Raw genomic sequence first — 18258 nt, 5'->3', positions numbered from 1 at the left:
AATAATATGGCAAATGAAGAATAAATTTTGTCTGTTTGGGGACAATACATATGACCTTGATTCTATTGATGATGTTTATTATATTCATTTTTGTACAATTGTTAAAGTTTAAATATTTATCTACTTTTTTTTAGAGATTTGTTAAAGCAGCCGTCAACATACCACCACCAAACAAAGCAGCGACAGTGATGATACTACCCAATTCCATTTTGGCCATTCCTGTCAAGCCGTGGCCACTCGTGCAACCATTTGCCATTCGTGCACCAAAGAGCAAGAGTGCACCAGCACCAATATGGAAAAGTGGAGAATGGGAAAGTAATTTTTGGCTATCTGGAACTGGTGAGGTTTGTGACGAAAGATAGGCTCCAAGAATAATACCGATGTTGAGCATTGGTCCATAGACACTACGTACTCCATTGGCGAATTTGTTGAAATAGGAAACACCACAGTTAAAGGCATCACATACCTTGGCACTCATAGTGACATAGGCAGAACTACATCCTAACCCATTATTGGCCAAAAAGTATGATGGTGCTTGCAATAGTCCAATCAAGACACCTGCAACGTATGGTGACCAGACACTAGTTGAAAGGGACTGAATGGCCGAGATGGATAAACTAACATTACTATCTGCTTGCCATGGAATCAAAGATTCAATACCATACAACATGGCACCTGCCATCAAAGCAAATGGAATGGTTGTCTTTTCCATACTGGTGTTTAGACGTTGAAAGAGTGTTGGTTTGACGGTTGGTGGAGAGGCAGGCATCAACTTGGTGACGTATGGATCAGCGTATCCATAGAGAACGGCACCCAATAGACCACCCAACAATGTATAATAGGCACTTGTCACACCACTTCCAACTTGGGCAAGTACTGTACCCGGACATGCTCCAGTCACATAAATACCAGCACCCATCAACAAACCACCCAATAGATTTCTATGCCACATCACTGGTAGATATTCAAACTTTATCAATTTTGCTTTATTCAATGCTGTAATCGTCAATGAACTTGTTAAACTTGCTGTCATAAACATCTAATATTACTATCAATATTAATAAATGTTCATAATAATAATAATAATCATATGATTCATTCATAATGATCCTATTTATTATTTTCTTCTTCTTTCTCTTCTTTTGTTGCTAACCTACCTTTAACATTGTGAAATTGGTAAATTGCATTTGTTGTTGAATGACAATAGGTAAGAATACCTTACTTCTCTGTAATGCATAGCCAAATAATGTTCCTACAGCCAATCCCGATAGACTTGCCTTCAAACTATCAAATGATGACAGTGATGTAGTTGTTTTCTTTTGATTATCACTCATTCTCTTTCAATTATATATTTAATAATGATGATATACTGATATTTAAATGATGATTATCTATATCTATATATATATATATAAGATTAAGATGTATAAGAGAGATATGCAAAAGCAAAGTTAAAAGATTTCAAATTGAATGCAAATACTAAATTAATTTATATATTTATTTAATTTTTATGTTAGCAATGGAACGAGATTCGGAACTAGTTTTTTAGCAATGGAATACAATAACTTACAGTAAGCAGACAGACAGAGTAATTCGTTGTTACAATACATATATACAGTGACAATACAGATCTGATCTGATCAATATTTAGATCTGGTATATCGAATCTATCAATGTCGAGAATCTATAGTTACTCTACTGGTCGAAGCACTACTACTATTACATTTGCTATGAATACTTTTACCATGCTCGTCATACTCTTTACGTGATATTTTAATATCATCAAATGATGAAATGCTTCCAAGAATAGATCCTCCTATCCATGTTCCATAGTTGTATTGTTGGTTTGGTGGTGGAATAATCGTAATACTCTTTGCACCCGATGGAAGGAGAGCTGTTAATTCCTTTTGCATACGTATCGCTATCCCACCAAACAATGAGTTGCCACCTGACAATACGATATTGTCAAGTAGGGTGCTTCTTTGTTCGATCGAGTTACATTTATGTATAGAGTCATACACTAGTTGATGTAGACCTCCACCATTGATACCAAGTAGTGATGGTTGAAAGAGTGGTTCTGTACATTTAAATCTTTCACTTGTCAAAGGAACTATCACATTTGAATCTGGTAGTTTATAACCAATCGATTGACTATTATTATTATTATTATTATTATTTTTATTATTATTGTCATTAAATGTTGCAACATCACCATGTTTTTCTTTCATATCTCTAACTATTTGATCAAGTTGTTTAGATGTATTGAATTGATAGTTGCTGTTGGCTTGTTGATTGATTAGTTTAGCCAATTCTTTTGTAATATCTATACCACCCAATTCTAATGTAGAGATGGCATGATTGATGACTTGACCTTTGTAAATGGGTACTGCATGTGATATTTGGTGACCCGAGTCTAATACAATACCTGTGTCTCTACTGGTAGCATACAATGAGAGTAATTGTGCAGGTGCCATATACAAAGAGGGTATACCAAGTGATTCAAACATAATCTCTGTAGTTCTCTCACGATTGATTGTTGGGTTGATAGGTGATTCACTTAGTATGATTGGATGTTGTTCCTCTGCAGAGTTGATTCTCAATTCTTGATACAATATACTTTCCCAAATAAATTGCATTTCATCAAAGTTGGTAATTAAACCACGATTGATAGTATCATATGATAGATTCAATGTATCTCTATTCTCCAATGCACCATATCCAAAGTAAGGGTCTTTCATTCCTTTACCAATCATTCTTGATTTTTCCAATATAGGGTATTTATTTAATGATCTAAATACACAAACCAGTAAGATATTAATACCTCTCAATAGTATAATAGAATTAATGATTACATTACATACTTTGGTTGACCCAATACAGTTGGTAGTTCAGATCTTGGTGCATCTTCACCTGCTAATCCAGCTCTACACATATATGATCCATTATCAATTACTATAGCTGTTGTTGTTGTTGTCATAGTCTTGCTTTCACATGTATGTGTATCTATCTAAATGACAAGTTTCGTTGCTTTGATCATAGTAGATATTTATGTTTTTCGATTACTTGGGACGATGGATAGAGTAGAGTAGAGTGACATTGATGACTGTTCAAAGTAATGAGTCATATGAGTGAATGAATGATGGTCACTTTACTATCTGATCATCATCATAGGTTCTTCGATTTCTTTTCATTCATTTGTGTGGGGCATCAATAGTAGAGAGGCTTATGCTAAATTATTTAAACCACCAGCTCTGAGTCACGAGTTTCATTCAATTTAAAATGAGCGAAATCCCAATTTCAAGAACATACATCATTCACATTCGTTCGTTTTGAACATTAGTATAGTTAGATAGATATAATATCACATACACACACACGCGAATACACACATACATACATACATACATATTTATTTATAATCTCTCTCTTTCATAATAATAAATATGTCTACACCTACATTTGAACAATACTTGGCATCAGCTGTTGCAGTTGCCAAAGAGGTCAGCCCAATGGTACTCGAAAACTATAACAATAGAGATAAGAAAGTTGAATATAAAGGTGCTGTAGATCTTGTTACAGAGACTGATAAGGGTATGTTATAAATTCAGCAACAACGACTCAACAAATATATATTAATGTATATATGACTTTCTTTCTCTATTCTAGCTGTGGAAGCACATATTATAAAGAGATTAACAGAACAATACCCAGAAACCAAGATAATGGGAGAAGAATCAACAAAGGATGGTGTATATGGATGGACTGACGAGGCCACCTGGATCATCGATCCAATCGACGGTACAACCAACTTTGTTCACAGATTCCCATTGTTTTGCATTTCCATTGCCTTGTCAATCAACAAACAGATTGTAGTTGGGTGTATCTACAGTCCAGTACTCGACGAATTATTCACTGCCACCAAAGGTGGAGGTGCTTTCCTCAACGGTCAACGCATGTCTGTTACTTCTGTCGATTCACTTCAACAAGCTGTTGTTGCCACCAATGTTGGTTATGATCGTACTCCATATGGTATTGATTTCATGTTAACGTAAGAGAAATAGACAAATATTAATAATAATAATAATAATAATAATAATAATAATAATAATAATATTTTGATAGAACATATTCTAATTATTATTATTACTCCTCAAGTAACTTTAAATCAATCATGTCACAAAATGTTCAATCACTTAGATTCTCTGGTACAGCTGCATGGGAGATGGCAAGTGTTGCATGTGGTCGTTTAGATTGTTTCTATGAATGGGGTATTCATCCATGGGATATTGCAGCTGCATCTATTATGATTACTGAAGCTGGTGGTGTTGTCGTTGATCCAAGTGGTGGTCCAGTTGATATGGAAGGTCGTCGTGTATTATGTGGTGGTCAAAAGATTGTAGATATAGTTTCAAAGTTACTCATTCCAAAGCAACCTCCAACCGATCAACAATAAATCAAATACAAACAAACAACTATTTAAATTATTAAAACATCCATTCCTTCTTTTTATTTAATTTTGATTTAAATTTTAATTGAATTGTCTATCATAAGAAAGAATTGGACTTAACCAACGTTCAGCTTCATTGATTGAAATACCTTTACGTTTAGCATAACTTTCAACTTGGTCTTTGGTAATTTTTCCAACTGAAAAGTATTTGGCGTGTTCGTGAGCAAAGTAGAGACCGCAGACGGCGGCACCTGGCAACATGGCCATAGACTCTGTCAACTCAATGTCAGTGTCTTGTTGGACGTTCATGATGTTCCAGATGGTTTGCATTTCAGTGTGATCTGGTTGAGCTGGGTAACCTGGAGCGGGACGGATACCACGGTACTTGATCTTGAACAAGTCGTCGGGTGACAATTGTTCGTTGACTTGGTAACCCCAGTGCTTGACACGTACGTCGAGATGGACGTGTTCGGCAAGAGCTTCGGCAAGACGATCGGCTAGAGCCTTGGCCATAATCGATGAGTAATCGTCGTTTTGGGCGTTGTATTGTTCGACCAATGCGTCGAGTCCAAAACCGGCAGACACTGCAAACAAACCGATATAGTCGGTTTTGCCAGTTGACTTGGGTGCAATATAGTCACCGATGGCAATGTATGGTTCTTCAGTTTCTTTTTCAGATTGTTGACGGAGACCGTGGAGTGTGCCGACGACAGTCGAGCGTGTCTCGTCGCTGTACACTTCAATGTCTTCGTTGACCGAGTTGGCGGGGTAGAACCCAATGACACCACGTGCGTTGAGGAGTTTCTTGTCGACGATGAGCTTGAGCATGGCTTGGGCGTCGTCAAAGAGCTTCTTGGCCTCGGCACCGACAGTGGCGTCGTTAAAGATACGTGGGTACCCACGGTTGGGGTACTTGCCACGCAACTGCCAGGTGGCAAAGAATGGGTTCCAGTCAATCTTGGGGATGAGCTGCTCGAGGGGGTACTCGGCAAACACTTGCTTGCCAATAAAGGTGGGACGAGTGATTTCAACCGTGTTCCAGTTGGTCTTGGGGGCGAGTGCACGTGCCTTTTCGAGCGACATGTAGTTACGGTCCTTGAGTGATGCATAATGCTTCTCACGGAGCTCAGAGTACTGGTGTTGGATGTCTTCAAAGAATGCTTCCTTGTTGTTCTTGTCGAGCAGTGAGCTGACGACCGTGACAGAACGCGAGGCATCCAACACGTGCACGACGGGCTCTCTATAGTGAGGTGAGATCTTGACGGCCGTGTGGATCTGCGATGTCGTAGCACCACCAATCATCAATGGCACCTTGAAACCTGCACGTTGCATCTCAGAGGCAACATAGATCATCTCGTCGAGCGATGGTGTAATGAGTCCCGACAAACCAATGATATCGGCCTTTTGCTCGATAGCTTGTTGCAAGATCTTTTCGCATGGTGTCATGACACCGAGATCAATCACCTTGTAATTGTTGCATCCCAAGACGACACCGACGATATTCTTACCGATATCGTGCACGTCACCCTTGACGGTGGCCAACACGACGACACCGGCGTTCTCCTGGTCTTCTGCAACCTCTCCACGGGCGCGCTTGGCCAACTTCTCCTCCTCCATAAAGGGGATGAGATGAGCGACGGCCTTTTTCATGACACGCGCACTCTTGATGACTTGCGGCAAGAACATCTTGCCGGCACCAAACAAGTCGCCGACGACATCCATACCCGACATCAATGGGCCTTCAATGACACGCAATGCCGATGGCATGGTGAGACGGGCCTCCTCGGTATCCTCGATAATGTGCGATGTGATACCCTTGACGAGTGCGTGCGAGATACGCTCTTGCACGGGCTTGGTACGCCACTCTTCGACCTCGGCCGCCTTGCCGGCACCCTCTGACCCCTTGCTGCGCTGGGCATACTCGAGCAGACGCTCGGTTGAGTCGTTGGAGCGGTTCAAAATGGCATCCTCGCACATCAACAAGAGGTCCTTGTCAATGTCGTCGTAGATGGGTAGGGCACCGGCGTTGACGATACCCATGTCCATACCGGCACGGATAGCGTGGAACAAAAAGGCACTGTGCATGGCCTCACGCAATGGCTCGTTGCCACGGAACGAGAATGACAAGTTGGACACACCACCGGACACCTTGGTGAGTGGCATCAACTGCTTAATCTCGCGGGTGGCTTCGATAAACTCGACGGCATAGTTGTTGTGCTCCTCGAGACCCGTTGCAATGGTCAAAATATTTGGATCAAAGATAATGTCTTGTGGCTTGAATCCGACAACCTCTGTGAGGATCTTGTAGGAACGGTAGCAGATACGCACCTTGTCGTTCTTGTCGACAGCCTGTCCGTTTTCATCAAAGGCCATGACGACGACGGCCGCACCGTACTGGTGGCAGATACGCGCCTGCTCGATAAAGAGCTCCTCGCCAACCTTGAGCGAGATCGAGTTGACGATACATTTACCTTGGACGCACTTGAGACCCGACTCGACGACCGCAAAGTTGGACGAATCAATCATGATGGGCACCTTGGAGATTTCGGGCTCGGAACCAATGTAAAACAAAAACTTTTGGATGGCCTGCACGGCGTCAATCATACCTTCGTCCATGTTGATATCGATGATTTGGGCTCCGGCCTCGACCTGTTGACGTGCGACCGAGATGGCCTCCTCGTACTTGTTTGCCTTGATGAGGTTGGCAAAACGACGCGACCCCGACACATTGCAACGCTCACCGACGTTGACAAAGTTGAGTTGCGGGGTGAAGGCGAGTGGCTCGAGACCCGACACGGTGGTGTAGGGTGCGATCGTGGGGATACGACGTGGCTGCACGCCTCTGGTCGCTTCGACAAACGCGCGGATGTGGTCGGGCGAGGTACCGCAGCACCCACCGACAATGTTCAAGAATCCCGACTGTGCAAACTCGAGGATCTTGCCAGCCATCATTTCAGGGGTCTCATCGTACCCTCCGAATGTGTTGGGCAGACCTGCATTGGGGTAACACGACACATAGCAGTCTGAACACTTGCTAACGTTGGCAAGGAACGGACGCATCTCGGTAGCACCGAGTGCACAGTTCAAACCAAACACCATGGGACGTGCATGTTGCACCGATGTGAAAAAGGCCTCGCCTGTCTGTCCCGACAAGGTACGACCACTCTTGTCGACAATGGTACCACTCACAAACACTGGCAACACCGTGTTGTGCTTGACAAAGTAGTTTTCAATTGCGAAAAGGGCAGCCTTGCAATTGAGCGAATCAAACACAGTCTCGACGAGGATGATATCGATACCTCCCTCTACCAATGCTTCAACTTGCTCGTAGTAGCCGTCGACCAACTCGTCAAACTTGACGTTACGTGCTTCTGGACGCTCGACCGATGGTGAGATGGATGCAGTCTTGTTGGTTGGACCAACTGCACCGGCAACATAACACTGACGTGTTGGATCTTGTGCCATCACCTCTATGCATGCATCTTTTGCCAATTTAGCAGCTTCTATATTTAATCTCTTTACCAAATGTTCCATCTTGTAATCGGCTTGTGAAAATATATTTCCATTAAATGTATTGGTTTCTATAATATCTGCTCCTGCAAGTAAATATTTCTAAAAAAACAACAATCAAAAGAAAATATTAATACATTATATTATATATTATAAATATTATATGTTGTTATTGTTTGTCTCCTCTACACATACAAGATGAATTTCTTTAATAATATGTGGTCTGGTAAGGACAAGTAAATCATTGTTTCCACCCAATTCATGAGGAAAATCTTTAAACTCTTCTCCACGATAATCAGCATCCTTTAATTTATACTTTTGGATTTCAGTACCCATGGCACCATCCAATATCATAATTCTCTCATCCAAGATCTTTCTTAGTTGATTAAAGATGGCTAAACATGATGTAAAAAGTAAATGTATGTATTAATATCAAAGTATAGAAAGTACATGATTGATTGATTATATTATTATATGTTTACATACGAGTCTCTGGAATAGTCATTTTCTAATCTACTTTTATATTAAGTTAAAATTAAAAAGGAATGGTTCTAGTTGTTGATTGTTATTGTTGTTTGTAAAAGAAGTTGGTTTTGTTTGAACCTTTTTTTCTATTTATATCCTATTTATAGAGAGATAAAAGGTTGATAGATAGGGTTATATAAATATATATTTATATATATGATAAGTACAATTTATTAGTATAAGTTTTGTTTCGAAACAAACTACACAAAATAACAACAATAACAAAGAGAAAGGAGAGAAATAAGATGATTTCGCGATGTAAAGTATAATGAATTCATTCATTCATTATGGGGGTTGTTGTTTTTAAGAGATTGTTTGAGATTTCTATTGCTATTTGTTGTAGTTGTGATAATTGACAAGACATACCTTTAAATTATAATGATAATAATAAAAAGAACAAAGAAGGAAAAAGAAGGAGATTGTTATCCAAAGGTTGTTGGTGTGGTAGAGATATCTTTATCTTGTTGTTGTTGTTGTTTAAGAGAGATGTGATGATGTTTAATGTTAAAAGTCTTTTCGAGTAAAGAAAATAACTTTAGATGTTGGTATAGTTGTTTTATTTGTTAAAGGTAAAAGATAACAAGAAAGAAATGTACTTCGTAAGTTCATGCAATTCGATGCGATCATCACACACCGACGTCCGTGGAAAGGAAAACTAAAAAAAAATATTTTTTTGCTGCACGAAACGAGTCTTTAGATATTTTAATGGATGGATTATAATAGTAATAGGACAAAGGATTACATCTATGTATTCTATTATTGGTATTTGGAATCATTCGTTCTTCTTTTGTTTATTGTTTTCGTTCGTTCGTTCGTTAATTATTAGTACTATTATTATTTTGGACTGTTTTGGCTATTTTGATTATTATTTTGATTATTATCCTTTTTATATTCTAATTGTTTTTTAAATAAAATAATAAATAAGCACCTTTACTTTGAACTATATCTTGAAGTGATGAACTGGTTATCATAGAGTCATCACATTTATACCATTGATCGTTGTGTTTGACAAATGATGTGTAATGTCCACTATCAATCTTTCCAGTGTGATTGACAACTGCATATAATTCATAAACAAATGAATCATCGATTGGTATCACTGTTGGTGGTGTTGAATCTGTTGAAGATTCCGATGTTTCCATTTTGTTGTTTTGATTATTATTACTATCTGATTCTTGTTGTTGTTGTTGTTCATTAATAATATTATTTAGACTATCGAATTTTCTTTTTAATTTTTGTCTTTTTGGAATAAATAATTAATAAATAAATAATTTGTTTGAAAAAAAATTAATATTAGTTTACATACTTTCTTGTACTTGAAATAAATGGTGACATGTCAACTGTTAAAGGGAATTCAATAAATGTATCAATTTTGTGAGTTCTTCGATTAGATAGAGATTGTTCAAACCGTTTGAGATGGAAACAAATGACAACTGGAAGTGTACCAAATGAAAGTTGTTTGGTTGATTCTTGCTTGGAGTTGCAATTACTGCAAAAATATTTTTCATCTAGTTTTTCTGGTTGTGTAAATCTATCCAAACAAGACAATAGGTTATTTGATTGGTGGTGATGATGTCCACTAGAATTGTTTGAATGTTGTTCATTATTGTTATCGTGATGATGATGATGATGATGTTTTGATTTTGGGATATCTAATGAAATGTCAATAAAAGGGTCGGTGGTGGATGATGTGAATTTACAATTTGTACAAGTGACCTCTGATTTTAATTGACCGCCAAACGTGCAGTGCACGATACAGTTGCACGGCTCTTTGGCATTACTCGAGCCTCCACAGTGCGAGTGAATACCATTGAGCAACGAGATGAGGAATTCGTGTGCATCTTGCTGCTCATATCCAGCAAAATAGTTGCTATAGTTCCAGCAACTGTACAAAAACTGGTGTGGTGTAAACGGCATCTTTGCACCACTGAATATCTGTCCAAACAATATATCCATCTCACATCCAAAACATATAGATGTCGAAGTCCACGTTTGTGATGCAAGTAAACTAGTGTTTGAAGATTGAGAGTGTCCATCGTTATTATCGCTATCACTCATTGTTCCATTTCCTCCTCCTCCTGTATTTGTCATTGGACTGTTGTGTCCACTACCACCAACAAACTCTACATCACTTCCACCATTATTATTATTATTACTACTGTTATTATTATTATTATTATTATTATTAATATTACTATTACTTAATTCTCTTTCACGACGATTAATACATCTACGATGACAATGCATATCAGATAGAAAGTAATTTCGAAGTAATGGGTTATGAATAAAAGATTGAAGGATTGAATTCATAAAACAAGTGTTGCCCAAGTTATTGAGACCGCGTAGTCCCAACATATTCAATGGTGATTCATTCAACACTGAATTCTTTTCTAAAATCGTTGTTTCCTCTTCTGATGGTTTCCAAACATGATACTTTACTCTTTTTGGTGTTGGATCTATAGATAGAGTAAATAAGATTGGTTAGTCTGCAATCATTGATTTGTTGATTACCCTCTTATCTCAATCAATCATACTTGAATAATCTTGTAATGAAACAGCATATTCTAAACGAACATTCTCCATTATATCTTCAAATTGTTTGTCGTATATATAATCATTACACTTGTTACAGTATATTTGATTCAAGTTTGCATCCATTGCTAAATATAAAAAAAAAAGATAGAATGATTAGAATCACATGTGATTCGTGATTGATTGATTGATTGATTGGGTTTACCTAGATAATGACCGGTTTTATCAAAATGAGATATAATATGTTTGTCTTTCCAACAAGCCAAATGAAAACATTGAAGACATAGATGAATACGACCATTAAAACAATGACATGTTGAGCAACTCAGAGATGGTAACTACAAGATGATGGGGAATGATATGTTTGTCAGCTTGAGTACGATGAATGAATTTACAAGTAGAAAAGACTTACTCTAACATCACCTATTGGACCAGATTTCCAATATAGTATATATTGTTGAACGATTGACAATGTATTTAATCCATCATTTTCTGTTTTAAATGCTTCCACATGACTACAAGTTGATGTAGCTTGTTTTGTATGTGATGATGATATAGAAGTAGCAGTAGTAGTGGTTGTTGTTGTTGTTGGAGGTGATGGTGTATGTGGTTGTTGTTGTTTCTTTGACGGAGATGTTAAAGGAGATGAACTTGTCGTTGTCGTCGTCGTGGTCATTGCCGTTGTCGTTCCATTTATATGATTAGTCGCCGGCGATGTATTATTAATATTATTGTTATTGTTATTGTTGTTTATATCAACAGCTGTTGCTGAGGATGTTCCAGGGGTCAAAGATGATGTTGAAGTTGCCGTTAACATTGTGTCTCTATATATGACTATATAAGGGGTGCAGTGTATTGTACAATACGGGGCAACTCCAATCTTGAATCAATCAATCAAGATATAATAAATGTTATGACTATTTTTAATTGCGGTATGATATTGATTGTATATGTATGTCTATCTATATATCTATCTATATCTATATTATCTATGTACAAAAAGGTTAAATTGATATTAATTTTTATTAATAATAATTTTAAAAACTTGGTCGTTTGGTTCATAATCATTGATGAACCCACTTTTTAAATCATTGTATCAGAAAAGAGAGAGAGAGAGAGATATTTGTGTATATATATGGTTCAGATCATCGATCTTACAGGAATATGAAATAGCATATAAAATTGGTAATGTTTAATAGTATACTTTTGGAGAATCTAGAATCAGCATAAATTATTATTTGTATGAATCATTGTGACCTAATTCAGATTTTTTCATCTGTAATAATGACTATCATCTTCACCTTTAATGTTAAAAGGGTTGTTTTACAACGATTAAGTTTAGTAACCATCTATTAATTCTTCCATCATTGTTGTTCTAAATTGTGACTTCCACATCCACAGCGTCAGACTGAACGTATCAATAGAGATATTCTTTCTGTAATTCGTAAGATGATTGATGGCCGAGACGATTGGTCAATTAATTGTAAGATGATTCAAGCCGCCATCAATTCAAACATTAGCCAATCTACCGAACACTCCCCAAACCAAATTCTCTATGGTTTTGAAACTACGATCTTTTTTCCCAGACTCCACCTTGTGGGTGTCGAGAGCCGATCTAGTAATCTTGACCATCTGACCAGGTGTCACAGAGAAGGTTGCTCGAGTGCCATCGAAATGGCGTTGGTTACGCAATTGTGCGTCCAACATGTTGGCTTTTGTAAGCTTCGCGATAAGCTTCCTGGGCAATACGATAATCCGACAAACCAAAGGAGAGAGCATTAAACCATTCGGACTTGTCTTCTTGCCATTATAGGTCTACCTTTTTTTTAGCCCATATCCATTTAGTCTATTCATTGACATGATTGGCGTGTCACATGAAAGAAATTTGGTTGCAATGAAATTTATGTCAAAGAATAGACTAAATCGGCGTAGTCCAATAATGTACATCCATGTTCATTACACACCAAGAGGTATGTATTATTTAATTCACAGCGTCTCAGTCAGATGCTTGACACGAAAGTTCCGATCAAAAGCTCCATCTTTAATAAAAATCTGCCAGAACTTCTGGCAATAATCGAGATTTTTGCTTCTTGGAATTGTGCTATTTTCCTCAATTTCATTACTGAGTCAACCATATCTATCAATAGTACTGCTGTCATTATCATTTTTTTGTCAAAGAGATAGAAGTAGAGAGAGATACAGATAAATATAGTTAGCTTTTTGTTTTAAACACACATACATACATACACATTGCCAAATGAATTATACCAACAAGATTTTAACTTTATTAAATGTATGTTTTGTGTAGTTGATGTTGGTTGGTTGGTTTATATTATAGAATCTAACAATAAACTATTATTATTATTATTACTTATACATCTTATATTATTTATAGGATATTAAATTTCAAGAAAGAAAGGTATGGGTAGATCATCTAAAGGTAGTTACAGAACAGTTACAGAAAGCCTTTGAACAAAAGTCATTAGTATGTGATGAGTTTTTGATTGCATCATTGGCAGATCTCTTGATAGCTGTATTTCCCTTCTCATCAGACCCATCTCTAAACACCAAGTGTCAAGATATTATCAAATTGATCTTTGAAATCCTCCCCTCTTCACTTCATGACAATGCAGAGTTGCGTGATGCTCTTCGTATCAAACTTTTAGAGACTTTGGCTATATTAATTGTATTCAATGTTCAAGACGTATGTACCAGGACAGCTTGTCACCTTTATCTATCTATCTCTATTAACACATGATTTAATATTATTTTTTTAGGCAAACTTGTTAAAGATTTTTAGCAAGGCTGAAGTAGATGCAGCAAAGGAATCAACAAACCCAACAACTAAAAAAGTAGAAGAACAATTACCAATATTGGTGGCCGATATTTACAGTGCAGATTACGAAGTGACTCTTGCTGCTACCACTGGTCTAAGAAAATTGTTGGCTATTGAAAGAAATCCACCAATTAAAGAAGTTGTCAAAGCTGGTGTCATCCCAAGATTAATTAAATTCTTGGAAGAAAAGGATCGTTATGCTTTACAAGTATGTAGAATATAAATATAAATATATATATATATATATTAACTTTCTATTTTCTATTTAGTTTGAAGCAGCATGGGCATTAACTAATATAGCATCTGGTACATCAGAACAAACAAGAGCTGTTGTTGAACATGGAGCTATTGCTGCAATGGTTCCATTATTAAAATCACCCAATTCAGATGTTAGAGAACAGGCTGTATGGGCATTGGGTAACATTGCAGGTGACGGTACCAAGTGTAGAGATTTGGTGATTAGTCATGGTGTGATTCCCACCTTTGTAGCCATCCTACAGTCATCATTTGAACAAACAGTTAGTGTCATTAGAAACACTACATGGGCACTCCAAAACCTTGTCAAGAACAAGCCATTCCCACCATTTGAAGTGGCCAAGCAGGCACTACCTATCTTTGCCAAACTCATCTACTCTCAAGATGAAGAGGTTGTTGTCGACTCTTGTTGGGGTCTCTCTTATATTACCGATTATCCCGACTTCCAAATCGACTATTTCCTATCACTCAACATCTTTGCTCGTATTCTCGAGTTGATGAACCACACCTCTCACAGTATCAAAACACCTTCTCTTCGTGTCGTCGGTAATATTGCCTCGTGCGATGACCATATTGCCGAGAAGATCCTTACACCTGGTTTGTTGTCCAATCTCTCCGCTCTGCTCAATAGTCAAAAGACAGGTTTGATCAAAGAGTCGGCTTGGACAATCAGCAACTTTGCCGCCGGTCCACCAAGCCAGATCCAAATGATCATCGATGCTAAAATCATTCCCCAGCTCATCACCATTGTTGCTACGGGACACGAAGACTCTAAACGTGAGGCTGCATGGGCTTTGGTCAACGCTACCTCTGGTGCTCAGGCCTCTCAGTCTGACTATCTCGTCAAGGCCGGTGTTGTAGAGTCAATGGCTGAAATCTTAAAAACCACTTCCACCGTTGCTGCTCTTGTCAAAGAGTTGCTCAAGGCACTAGCTCTATTGTTTGCTAAAGGACCAAACAACAAAAAATACCAAGAAAGATTCATCAAGGCTGAAGGCATCAAGTTGTTGGACCAATACAGAGATCACATGGATTCAGAAATCACTCAACAAGCCATAGATATCATCAGTACCCTTAAAAATAATTCTGAGCATCTTGAAGCTTTATTAGATACTATGAGTATTAGAGCAGAGTAAACAAAAAACAAAAAACAACCAAATAAACCATAAATCAATATATGTATATTAAAAACTCAAAATAGATATTAAATATTAAGCAGTAGTTGGAGATACAATAATCCCACCACTCTCATTACTACTTGATTGTTTATTACTATTGTCCTCTTGATCTTGTTTGTCTTTTTTTTGTTGTTTTTTTTGTTGTTTGGTTGGATCAAATAATAAATATTTTTCTACCATTTTCTTTGTTTGTTTCCATTCGTCTGGGTTCATTGGAGTTTGAACATTAATATTTGTACAACTTGGAATGGTTGATATAAATCTTGCCAAAGATAGAATAGCTTGGTGAATATAAGGTTTGAATTGTAGTTGATCAGATTGCGATAGGCATTGGTCTAGTGGTACCCAAATTCTTTGTCTCTTGTCCATTTCATCCCATTCTTTTTTCTTTTTTGTGACCAACATTGGATAGTAATGGATGATTGATCCTTTTGATGTATCAGTCACTACAATCGGTGGTTCTCTATTTAAAATCTTTCCTTTGATTCCACATTCTTCCATAGTTTCTCTTTTGGCTGCCTTTTTCAAAGATTCTGATTTTTTAACCGATCCTTTTGGAAATACTCTTTCACTTCCAGTTGAAGAATTTGTAATCATCAACATTTGAAATTGTCCACAAACTTGTAATCTACCAGAAACATCTCCATTTTCATCTTGTAATTTGATTTTTTTAATTCTTATTGGTATTGTTCCAGATTGGTCCTTTGCCATATTTAAATATTAATTATTATTATTGTTGTTGGTTGTTTTTTTTAAATATTAAATATAAACAAAAATGGAGGGGTAGGAAAGTGATTATAAATACTTTTTTATAATTTATATATTAAAGTAATAATAATAGTAATAATAATCATAGGTAGGTAGAAATAAAACAAGTAAAGAGAGGAGTGTTTGTGTGGTTGAATATATTTTATATCTCGATTATCTTGTACAGAGGGACAAGATAGAGAGGTGGGTGTTTCTAAAAAAACAAAACAACATTATGTTCACCTTGGTACTACACCCCCCCCCCCCATCCCAACAAGCAGGTGAGGTATGGGGTTTAGATCTAAACGATGTCGTAACTTGAAAATTTTCCTTATTATCATAATACATCATCTGTCTCATTCTACACAATGGAAAGAAACGACGAAGTGATAATATAATATAATTATATTATTCAATGATGCCATCATCCCTTTCAATCACATCGCAAGTTATATATTTGGTATACCTTTTTTTTTCCATTCTCGAATTCTATAATAATAATAATACTAATGGATATTATTACGAATAATAATTATAAAACTATTATTATAAATTGATATTATCAGTTGACCAACTGACATTGTTGTACTTTGCTGTTGTTGTTGTTGTTATTGTTGTTGTTGATTTATTTATCATCTTCTTTTTTCGCTGATGTGTCGTGTAGGTTACCATGTTTGTCCAATCTTTTAATGACAAAATCTTCAGTCACTGGAACTGGTTCATTTAAAGTTGGATCAAATTCCAATTGAGGTTTTTTGGTTTCTTTCTCTTCTTCTTGTCCAGCAGTAGACTCTTGTTTTCTACAACTACCTGCATTATTATTACTATTATTATTATCACCACTTGTAAAGGGTGATGATGACTTGCTTACATGATCATCTAATTTAATTCCTGTACCAATTTCACTAAGATGTTTTTTGGCACTTCCTCTTGGCAATGGTTTTGGTTGAGATTGATGTGGTGACCATCCGATGAGATAGATTACTTGAAAGGTGGCGTTGACAGTGCCATCCTCTTTGTTTCCGTGCAAGGCACTGTAGATTGAGCTGGCTGCCAAAAAGGTGTCTTTACTAGTCCACAATCTTCGCTTGAGAACTGCATTGTTCTCTCCCATGTTTTGTAGATCTTTCATGAGTGTAAACATATTGCTATACTTTATCTTTAACACTTCAGTATCGATAGTTGGTAGATTAAACTTTGCACGTGACAATAAATTACCAGCATCACTCAACTTTGCAAATGGACTAACATGTGCACTAAATCCTCCCTCTCTTTCAATCTCTGCCAAATATAATGCGTCCCTAAAAAAGAATAAATAAATATAAATAAATAAATATTAATAAATAAATATTAATATTGAATATAAAAGTTAATATTTATAAATATATTATCCATACTTTAATTCAGTTAATGTTTCCTCGCCCAACATGGAAGCCAATATAATACCATTTGGTTTTAACAATTGATGAAGATGACTAAATACACCTGGTAAATCATTTATCCAGTGAAGTGAAAGATTACTAATAACCAAATCGTATGATCCCTTTTCCAGAGGTAATGGATCTTCCATACTATTAACCAATACTCTATTTGTTTTAACTGTCGGTCGTATCAAATATTAGTCAGTCATCATATGTTACATCAATACGTCTAGTATTAGGTAGGGGTAGGTACATACAACTATAATTTGAATCCAATTGTTCGTCTCTATACAACATATCTCTACTTGAATCAACCATTGTTATTTCCATTGAATCATCTTCATTATTATTATTATTATCAACTTGATTGTTGTTATTCTGTTGTTGTTGTCTTTTAAATTGATTATGTTGATCTATTTGTTGTTTAATAGTATTTAAATGAGGTAATAATGAACCATTTCTAGATCCAAAGTCTAATACCTTGTTTAATTTAACGTCTTTGATATCAAGAATACGATCAGCCAATCGGTAACCAACTTCATTGAAAAGATAATCGTATGATTGTGGGTCTTGTATTCTAGTGATATTACTCTTGTGTTGATTCTTTAACTGTGTATCAAATACAGTCATCTTTGTATAATTTACATATCTTGTTGGGTTGGTTGATGATATCATCGATCTAATTCCTCCATCACTATAGTTCTTATTTGATCGTTGTTGTTGTAAATAAGTTTGAGTGGATGATGAAAGTAGACTATTATGATTGACAGAAGGTACCCTAATTCGTGTACAACATTGTCTTAACAT

The 18258-nt window shown here is 36.6% G+C and overlaps 8 protein-coding genes across 8 annotated transcripts; 2 read left to right on the top strand and 6 right to left on the bottom strand.

Moving 5' to 3' along the window:
- Positions 1-130: 130 nt before the first annotated feature.
- DFA_07274 (uncharacterized protein) lies at positions 131-1334 on the bottom strand (the record flags this gene model as incomplete). Its single annotated transcript, XM_004367080.1, has 2 exons — positions 131-1039; positions 1158-1334. 2 exons carry the CDS (start codon positions 1332-1334, stop codon positions 131-133), a joined length of 1086 nt encoding a protein of 361 aa, XP_004367137.1.
- Positions 1335-1417: 83 nt separating this feature from the next.
- DFA_07273 (uncharacterized protein) lies at positions 1418-2977 on the bottom strand (the record flags this gene model as incomplete). Its single annotated transcript, XM_004367079.1, has 4 exons — positions 1418-1479; positions 1571-1631; positions 1695-2790; positions 2862-2977. The coding sequence occupies 4 exons, from the start codon at positions 2975-2977 to the stop codon at positions 1418-1420; spliced, it is 1335 nt and encodes a 444-aa protein (XP_004367136.1).
- Positions 2978-3443: 466 nt separating this feature from the next.
- impa1 (inositol-phosphate phosphatase) lies at positions 3444-4453 on the top strand (the record flags this gene model as incomplete). Its single annotated transcript, XM_004367078.1, has 3 exons — positions 3444-3591; positions 3667-4048; positions 4156-4453. 3 exons carry the CDS (start codon positions 3444-3446, stop codon positions 4451-4453), a joined length of 828 nt encoding a protein of 275 aa, XP_004367135.1.
- Positions 4454-4528: 75 nt separating this feature from the next.
- On the bottom strand, positions 4529-8462 carry mtr (cobalamin-dependent methionine synthase; the record flags this gene model as incomplete). Its single annotated transcript, XM_004367077.1, has 4 exons — positions 4529-6918; positions 7054-8059; positions 8153-8352; positions 8444-8462. 4 exons carry the CDS (start codon positions 8460-8462, stop codon positions 4529-4531), a joined length of 3615 nt encoding a protein of 1204 aa, XP_004367134.1.
- Positions 8463-8756: 294 nt separating this feature from the next.
- Positions 8757-13179, bottom strand: DFA_07270 (uncharacterized protein; the record flags this gene model as incomplete). The annotated part of the gene is made up of 8 exons (XM_004367076.1): positions 8757-8848; positions 9094-9137; positions 9473-9721; positions 9789-10938; positions 11017-11142; positions 11220-11352; positions 11427-11838; positions 13028-13179. The coding sequence occupies 8 exons, from the start codon at positions 13177-13179 to the stop codon at positions 8757-8759; spliced, it is 2358 nt and encodes a 785-aa protein (XP_004367133.1).
- Positions 13180-13271: 92 nt separating this feature from the next.
- Positions 13272-15241, top strand: DFA_07269 (uncharacterized protein; the record flags this gene model as incomplete). Its single annotated transcript, XM_004367075.1, has 4 exons — positions 13272-13307; positions 13410-13718; positions 13792-14058; positions 14120-15241. The coding sequence occupies 4 exons, from the start codon at positions 13272-13274 to the stop codon at positions 15239-15241; spliced, it is 1734 nt and encodes a 577-aa protein (XP_004367132.1).
- A 75-nt stretch (positions 15242-15316) lies between these two features.
- DFA_07268 (uncharacterized protein) lies at positions 15317-15994 on the bottom strand (the record flags this gene model as incomplete). Its single annotated transcript, XM_004367074.1, has 1 exon — positions 15317-15994. The coding sequence occupies one exon, from the start codon at positions 15992-15994 to the stop codon at positions 15317-15319; it is 678 nt and encodes a 225-aa protein (XP_004367131.1).
- A 661-nt stretch (positions 15995-16655) lies between these two features.
- On the bottom strand, positions 16656-18258 carry DFA_07267 (uncharacterized protein; the record flags this gene model as incomplete). The annotated part of the gene is made up of 3 exons (XM_004367073.1): positions 16656-17331; positions 17428-17614; positions 17709-18258. The coding sequence occupies 3 exons, from the start codon at positions 18256-18258 to the stop codon at positions 16656-16658; spliced, it is 1413 nt and encodes a 470-aa protein (XP_004367130.1).

The sequence above is a fragment of the Cavenderia fasciculata genome (assembly GCF_000203815.1).
Source record: "Cavenderia fasciculata unplaced genomic scaffold Scf_ET2XIPL01CNAVH-3, whole genome shotgun sequence".
Lineage (NCBI taxonomy): Eukaryota > Evosea > Eumycetozoa > Acytosteliales > Cavenderiaceae > Cavenderia > Cavenderia fasciculata.
Note: the sequence above shows the minus strand (reverse complement) of the source record. Positions and strands in the feature narration are given on the sequence as shown.